Raw genomic sequence first — 8,710 nt, 5'->3', positions numbered from 1 at the left:
TGTGTGTGTGTGTGTGTGTGTGTGTGTGTGTGTTCTCTTTGAGATCAGAAGTATTGGATCTCCTGGAGCTGGAGTTACAGGAAGTTATGAGCCACATGCCATGGGTACTGGGCATCAAAATCGGGTCCCCCTCTGCAAAAGCAGTAAGCACAGTCAGCTGCTGAGCCATCTCTCCAGCTCGTCTTATTCTTGATTGCTAATACAGACTTTTAATTCCAGCCTTCCTGGATGGATGTTATGCATTTAATTGGTATGTCGATGCAGTCACCCCTCCAGCTATGCCATTCACTCTGTTTGCTTTCTTCTGTGCCATCATTGAGATGACACATGCGAACAGCAAGCGCTCAAGCTGCTCAGTGCTATTCAGGACTCATAAATAATAATTAGGTCATTAGCAACTTTCACCATTAATGAAGCGCTCTCACATATACGGTCCTCTGCGGCTCTCATAAAATTCTGTGAGTGGTTATTATTGCTCTTGTTTTATGGGAGGGATTATCCAAGTCTTGGAGACTCCGTACAGATTATGGGGCGTGGAGGCAGAATTGAAGCTCCAGACTGTCAGGTTTCCGTGACATTCTGTTACTAAATGACAGATGCCCTTTTGGGCATGGCAAGATTCATTTATTCACTCATTCATTCGTTCGTTCCTTCGTTCATCCATCCAATTATTCATTTTTTTTTTTTCTGGGCTAGTTGGCTGTGTTTAGTAGGAAAGGATACATTTGAATTTTGTAAACATTGTGGTCCTTCCAAAATTAAAATTACCCTTGTGCGTGCAGTGATCCAGGTTTATCGTGCCAGGCTGAGGTGTTGCGCAGCCCTAGAGAGCTGCACTCTTGCCCTGCACACGCCGAGATTTGGTTTGCCAGCATTCGGGGTAAGGCAGCATGCAGCAGCCCACGCATGACAGGAAGTGGAGAAGATTAACGTGCTGACAATTCCCATTTCCCCATCCCTCCTCCATGAGCCGAAAGACGTTCAGTGAGTGAACAGTTTTTCAGCATCCTTGGCATTTGCTAAGTCTGGCAACCTTATCTCAGGATGGGCGGGGATCGCAGAGTTTCAGGGGCACCCGTGTATATGTGGGAGGGTGCTGGGAGGACACCGAGGACAGGAGTCCAGATGGCTCTGCGTATGCCATCTGCGCCCTGTGCCCAGGAGGTGATAATTCCTGCACAGGTGCCGAAGTGGAAGGAGGGCCTGGGAGGGGATTCCCAGAGGCTAGCAAGGACCGATCCCAGATTCTTTCTGTGGTGTAGGGCCCACCTGGCCTCTGGTGATGGCCGAGGCTGATTTGTGTGGTTTTGCTTAGTTTTTCCAATAGTCTGTTTTCACTGGTGAGCGTTCAGATCTGTCCAGGATGTTAAATTACCCTCTGGGATGGGTAGACAGAAGGAAAGCGAAGAGGAGGGAGCGAAAGGTGCCCTGCAGGTGTCAGCCGAAAGGTCTGTGAGTGGCATGGAAGGTGAGGAGGCCCTCGTTAGCACGTGCGGCTGACTGAGACTGAAGGGCTGCCTGTGGGCCTTCCTGGGGGTGTCCAGGCAAGGGTGGGGCACGTGGAGCTGGACCAGGAGCTTGCTACTGGTGAGGGTAGAGGAGGGCAGGGATGCCACAGGGCTGTCAGCTCTCACATTTGGAGGGTTGTCCGTGCAATTACATCTACAGGTGGGAAAACTGTGGAGCTCAGGGAGGGGGACCTAGGCTGCTCTCGGCCCATGATACTCAGTCCACTTAGAACCATGGATACCAGTATCATCCCTGGACCTTCGTTCCCTGGGGAAGTTTGTGAAGATGGTGCTGTGTTCCCTCTTCGTTGGAGACTTCTGTTGATAGATGTATCACTGCAAGCCTTCCCAAGACGGCCATTCTCTTTGTCTTTGCCCTGGCCAGACAAGAGGACTGTAACTCTGCATTTCAGAATTTTTTAATCCATCCAAAGATTGCTGTTCATTTTCTCAAGTTTTTTTTTTTTTTTTTTTTTTTTTTTTTTTTTTTTTTAAGGGCCGTATTTAAAAGTTAACCAATGTGATAGACGTATTTCTGAAAGGCTTTTATTTTTGTTTTGTTTTGAGACAGGCTTTCTATGTGTAGTCCTGGCTGTCCTGGAACCTGCTCTGTAGACCAGCCTGGCCTTGAACTCCTAGATCTACCCGCCTCTGCTTTCATGTTTTCACTTGGATAAAGGGAAAAAAAAAAAAAAAAAAAAGCTTGAGAAAATAAACAGCAATCTTTGGATGGATTAAAAAAATTCTGAAAGGCAGTTATAGCCCTCTTGTCTGGCCAGGGCAAAGAGGATAGCAGCCTTGGGAAGGCTTGAAATGATGCATCTATCAACAGAAGTCTCCAATGAAGAGGCAACACAGCACCATCTTCACAAATTTCTGGGGAATAATGGTCCTGGCATTAAAGACTTGCACCACTACCGCCCGGCCGGAAAGCCTTATTTCAGCAAAATACTATGTCTGTGGGTCCACAGTCAGTATTTTTATCCCAGTTTATTCTTCTTTTGCCCATTCATTCATTCATTCATTCATTCATTCATTCATTCATTCATTCCTGGCATATATCTCGGAATTCCTGTATGCATCAGACAGAGATGAGCTTCAGAGGGAAACAAAACTCAGAATGGCAAAACACAGGAAACTCTCAGCGACCTCAGGCCTGGTGCTCAAGTCCTTTGCGTCCTCTGCACTGCCCCTTTGGGGTTTCAGAGGTCAGCCACCTGCCTGTTAAATGGCTTAGGCAGAACGAAATGAGTTCTTGCCAGCGGTATCAGTAAAAGGTTGACCTTGTTGGCTGAACTGAGAGATTTGAATAATCTGTGGTTTTCCACCTCCTCATGAGCTTCTAAGACCAGACACCTGTAGGAGCTAGCGGGCGCCTTCTGCCCTGTGCTGTGTGGCCCTCCCGGCTAGCCTGCCTCACTCGGTTCTTCCTGTTCTTCTGTCCACAGAGCTGCGCCTGAGATGGAGTTCCTGCCCCTTTGGCTATGCCTGGGTTTTCACTTCCTGATTGTGGAATGGAGGAACGGAAGTGGGACAGCCGCTGCAGCTTCCCAAGGAGGCTGCAAGGTGGTGAGTTTCTCCTTGGATGCCGATCTCTCTTTGGCCTCTCTCCTGATGGGGCTTGTTCTGCTTGCAAAGCTGATGACTTGTTGATCAAAGAGGCCAGGGACTGAAGGAGTCAGCCTCAGTGTGTGCCTGCCTAGCTCAGAACAGGGTGCTTGCTGCTTTTTAGCAGATTTTCAAGATGGAACTCGGGAAGGACCGGAAGTCCCTGCTCCACTTTTTCATATGTACTGATGTAGGAGGAGAGGAGAACAAAGTAGGAGTTCTTCAGCCACTTTTCAGGGCTCAGTCTGGACCCTCTCCTTGGTGGAAAGCGCTAGGGACCTGATCATCCAGAGGGCCAGAGAATGGGCTTCCTCTGGCTCTTGTGATTTGAGCAGTCTTGAAGCTCTTTGTTACATCAGCCATTAAACCTTAGCATGAAGATGGGTGTCGTGGAGTGTTCTGTGTGCCCTGGTGACCACAGAAGGGTCCTTACCCACTAAGGTGGGTTCATGGGAATTACAGAGGTCTGAACCCCCTTTGACTACAGCCATTGGGGAGGAACGAGATCCACTGCAGGCTGAGGAAGGCTCTGAGCGCAATGCTGTCCAGACAGGCCTCGGGAAAATAGAGATACACTTGCCTCTCAGCTCAGAGATTCAATTTGTAAAAAAAACAAAACAAAACAAAACAGCCATTCTTCACACATTAATGCAATCTCAATATAAATGCAGTAGGCTTTGGGAGGAGGAGTCGGATAGGAAGGAAACTGGAAATTTCATTCTAATGTCTATGGTGAGATTAAAAAAAACAAAACCTCAATTGTTCAACAACGAGCAGCTTAATTAATTAGTGCATGCTGGTAATTACAGCTGACGTGCTAACACATATTAGCCGTAACAAATGTGATTTAGCTAAGCAATCACACTCAATCCTTGAAGACAAAAATGAAATCTATGAGAAAATTACAAGTACAGTAAGTAGTTAGTGGCTTTTATTTGAGGGGGAGGCTGAGATTATCTGAGTTTTTCTTTTTCCTTTTTTTTTTTTTGTTTTGAGGAAGGGCCTCCCTATATAGTCCTGGCTGGTCTGGAACTATCTGTGTAGGCCAGGTTGCCTCAAACCCACAGAGCTCCTCTTGCCTCTGTCTCCCTGGGTCCTGGGGTTAAAGGCTTGTGCCGCCAAGCACAGTTTTTTTTTCTTTATATTTTTCCTTTTTTTTCTTTATATTTTAGTATCATATCGGCTTTTTAGTTATTAGGTTTTATTTCAATAACCAGATAAGGAATTTGAGACTGCAAGAAGGTAGTTCCTTGCTTAGGGTCAAATTAACATACTGCAGAGTACAAGTTCAGACTTCAGTGCTGGCTCCAAACCTGGTGTCTCTCTTTTTTCAGAACTTTTCTTCTCATTCAACTTTGTCCTTGGAGATTGGGTCATTTGGCATTCACTGGTCTTGTCTCATAGACCAGCCAAAAAAAAGCAAGGCCATTGCTCTTGCTAACATTTCCTCCGACCCCCAACACCTAACTGACACCTTCCGGCTGGCTAACTGCTTTGGCAAACTACATTTATGTGCATAAACCTCATGTGTTTTTCGACCTAGGTCGATGGAGTCGCTGACTGCCGAGGCCAGAGCCTTGCTTCTGTACCCAGCAGCCTCCCATCCCATTCCCGGATGCTTGTTCTGGATGCCAACCCTCTCAAGGTCCTGTGGAATCATTCCCTCCAGGCCTACCCACACCTGGAGAACCTCAGCCTGAGCAGCTGCCACCTGGACCGTATTGGCCGCTATGCCTTCCAAGAGCAAGGCCGCTTACTCAGCCTGGGTCTGGCGGACAACCGCCTGTCAGAGAACTACAAGGAGACGGCGGCAGCTCTCCACACCCTGCTGAGACTTCGAAGGCTTGACTTGTCCGGAAACTCCCTGACTGAAGACATGGCAGCCCTCATGCTTCAGAACCTTTCCTCGCTGGATTCTGTGTCCTTGGCAAGGAATACCCTCATGAGGCTTGATGACTCTGTCTTTGAGGGCCTGGAGCACCTCAGGGAGCTGGATTTGCAGAGGAACTATATCTTTGAGATCGAGGGCGGTGCGTTTGATGGCTTGACTGAGCTGAGACGCCTCAACCTCGCCTACAACAACCTCCCCTGCATCGTGGACTTCAGCCTCACGCAGTTGCAGTTCCTCAATGTCAGTCACAACATCCTGGAGTGGTTCCTGGCATCCAGGGAGGACAAGGACAAAGCCTTCGAACTGGAGATGCTGGACCTGTCCCACAACCAGCTGCTCTTTTTCCCCCACCTGCCCCAGTGCAGCAAGCTCCACACGCTCCTGCTACGGGACAACAGCATGGGCTTCTACAGGGAGCTGTACAATGCCTCCTCGCCACAGGAGATGGTGGCGCAGTTCCTTCTTGTGGATGGCAACGTGACTAATATCACCACTGTCAGCCTCTGGGAAGAGTTTGCCTCCAGCGACCTGTCAGCGCTTCGCTTCCTGGACATGAGCCAGAACCAGTTCCGGCACCTGCCAGATGGCTTCCTAAAGAAGACACCTTCCCTTTCCCACCTGAACCTCAACCAAAACTGCCTGAAGATGCTCCACATCCGGGAGCAGGAGCCCCCGGGGGTGCTCACTGAGCTGGACCTGAGCCACAACCAGTTGGCAGAGCTGCAGCTGGCTCCGGGGCTCACTGGCTCCCTCAGGAACCTCCGGGTGTTCAACCTGAGCTCCAACCAGCTCCTGGGAGTCCCCGCTGGCCTTTTTGACAGTGCCAGCAACATCACTACAATTGACATGAGTCACAATCAGATCTCGCTTTGTCCAAAGACGGTGCCCTTAGACTGGGCCGGGCCCTCCGGTTGTGTGGATTTCAGAAATATGGCCTCCTTGAGGAGCCTTTCCCTGGATGGCTGTGGGCTGAAGGCATTAAAAGACTACCCCTTCCAGGGGACCTCCCTCACCCATTTAGACTTGTCCAGCAACTGGGGAATTCTAAATGGGAGCATCAGCCCTCTCTGGGCGCTTGCCCCTACCTTACAGGTCCTGTCGCTCAGGGACGTGGGCCTCGGTCCTGGCGCTGCAGAGATGGACTTCTCCGTGTTTGGGAATCTGAGGGAGCTGGACCTGTCAGGAAATTCCCTGACCAGCTTCCCAAGGTTCAGGGGCAGCTTGGCCCTGCAGACTCTTGACCTCCGCAGAAACGCTCTCACGGCCCTGCCCCAGAGGGCTGTGTCCGAGCAGCCTCTGAGGGGTCTGCAGACCATCTACCTCAGCCAGAACCCTTATGACTGCTGTGGGGTGGAGGGCTGGGAGGCCCTGCAGCGCTTCCAGACTGTTGCCGACCTGGCCATGGTCACCTGCAACCTCTCTTCCAGGATCATTCGCGTGGTGGAGCTGCCCGAAGGCATGCCCCGGGACTGTAGGTGGGGGCAGGTGGACCTCGGCCTGTTCTACCTCGTGCTCGTCCTGCCCACCTGCCTCACCCTGCTCGTGGCCTGCACTGTCATCTTCCTCCTTTTTAAGAAGCCTTTGCTCCAGCTCATCAAGAGCCAGTGCCGCTGGTCCTCCATCTACTGAGCCTTGGGCCAAGGCCAGAAGCTTGACTGCTGAGCTGAAGGAGGCTTCGCTCTGCTGGACCTTCATGTCTGCAGGTGTCCGGTGCAATGCATTGGAGGTTTGGGAAATTTAAAAGATTCCCATCCTCCGTCCCATGAAATTCTTCTCCCACCCTTGTGATTTCTCCTCATCGTCCTGGTGAAATATTTATTAAGTGACATTCTGTGAGAATAAAGGGCCAGCCTCGTAAATACTTTTAAAATCGGATTCATCTTGTGGCATGTTTCTTTGATGGTTTCCCTTGGGTTTGTTGTTGTTTTTTCAACAGTCTTTCTTTGGTGACGTCCATGACAGTCTGGTGCTACCCGACAACAAATACGTACCCCACCTTCCCCGAATGTCCCAGATGGGTGGGAGCCAGCATCCTGGAGAGTTACCCAGGACAAGGATCCCAAGGTACTGCGTGAGGGTCAGGCACCAGGTGTGAGCTCCCTGCTCCGGTAATGGCCGATTGCCACCGCAGGGAGGAAGGGGCTGGGGCAGGACCCTCTCCAGCTGCCTGGGAGTCTCTGGCAGACGGACAGAATGTTTCATGGATGAGCTAAGAAAATAGTAACTCAGCCCCGAGGTCATCCTGTCTGTGACCCAGGGGCTATGCTTGCTCTGAGGGGAAACAGGAGTGTGCAGAAAGGAAGGGAGCTGAAGCCTGTGTCTGTGGCTCCTCCCTCTCCCCATCAATCACATTAGTAATGTTCAGTGATCTGTAACTCATCAAGCTTCTGGAGTCCTTTCTCCCTGCGTTCTTCCAAGAGAAGCAGAGCATTCTTATGCTCCTCTCTGGGAGTGGTGGGAGGTTAGGGAGAGGAGGGAGAATATAAAGATACAGTCTCTAACATTTTGGTATGAGTTTGCACATCGTTGCTTCTCACCCCCATTTTCTTAGTCATAAAATAATCATATGAAAATGACGAGAGGACAGAAACCGTACCGACTGGTTTCTATCACTGTGTAGACTAATATCAGGAGAAGCGTTAAGGCAAATCAAAGATAAAAATCAATGGTCTTAACCTAGCAAAGCAGTTTCTCTCGAATGCTCTGCACAACTCGAATCCCATGGCCTCATACATCCTGCACAACCCTTGCCTAAAGCTTCTGAAGCGGCCCTCTGAAGCCCCGCCAGGCAGGCTCTGTCAGCTACTGCTCACAAAACCAGGCTCTCCTAATCCACCCATTAATAAGGCCCATTCCCTGGGGCCCTGCTTTTAGCTAACCACCAGAAATCCCTCTACAGTCCAGTTTGAGCTAAGCCAAGACTGTTGTTTATGGCCATACGTACTTCCTGACTCCTAACAATGGCTGCGTGATTAAGAGCACTTGCTGTTATTCCAAGGACTAGGGTTCAGTTTCCAGCACTCATGCCAGGCAGCTCACAACTACCCTGGTCCAGGAGATTGAATGTCCCTAGCCTCTGTGAGCACACACACACACAGGCACAGACAGACAGACACAGAGAGTATCTGTGAAATGAGAGAAGGGGACTAAAGGACCAGAAGCAGGAGCATCAGATAGGGTGACAGGGAAAGAAAGAAGAACAGAAAGGATGTGCTGTATTTGGAGCAAAAATATTTATCTACAGAAAAAAAAAATTTTAAATGCATTTTTGTTGTTGTTTGTTTTTGTTTTGTTTTTTGACATAGGGTTTCTTCCTGTAGTCACTTTGTAGACCAGGCTGGCCTCAAAGTCACAGCGATCTGCCTGCCTCTAGCATTTTCTTTTGAATGAGGACAATACTACTGCTCACAGCAACTTGACTCCACAGCGTGGCCCTACACATTTCAAGGTGCTCTGTGGGGTTCAGCACAGAGATCTCGATGTTCCATGAAGTCAGAGATGATGGCAAGGTCGGAATACAGCGGGAAAGTCAGGACAAAACTAAACAGGAGATGCATTAAACTAACATCAAAATCCCCAGTAGTCAACTCTTCCTCCAGTATCAACAATGTCTGGACACTTCTTTTGTACGAATGTTTTAGACAATTTCACTCAACCTGGGGGGAACCCTGGGGTGGGAGCAAGTAAGACGTGCTGAAGGTCG

General features: G+C 49.6%; 1 protein-coding gene across 1 annotated transcript in view; it reads left to right on the top strand.

Annotated features, from left to right (window-relative positions):
* Nrros (negative regulator of reactive oxygen species) overlaps nt 1–6,882 on the top strand; it is a 16,447-nt gene extending 9,565 nt beyond the window's left edge. The window contains exons 2-3 of the mRNA XM_055625073.1: nt 2,957–3,077; nt 4,660–6,882. Of these exons, the coding sequence (XP_055481048.1) occupies nt 2,970–3,077; nt 4,660–6,636 (2,085 nt within the window). The 5' untranslated portion in view covers nt 2,957–2,969 and the 3' untranslated portion in view covers nt 6,637–6,882. The remainder of the gene's footprint in view (nt 1–2,956; nt 3,078–4,659) is intronic.
* Nucleotides 6,883–8,710: the final 1,828 nt, after the last annotated feature.

This window comes from Psammomys obesus, unplaced genomic scaffold (assembly GCF_907164565.1).
Source record: "Psammomys obesus unplaced genomic scaffold, mPsaObe1.curated_primary_1811, whole genome shotgun sequence".
Lineage (NCBI taxonomy): Eukaryota > Metazoa > Chordata > Mammalia > Rodentia > Muridae > Psammomys > Psammomys obesus.
This window is presented reverse-complemented; position numbering and strand designations above follow the sequence as displayed.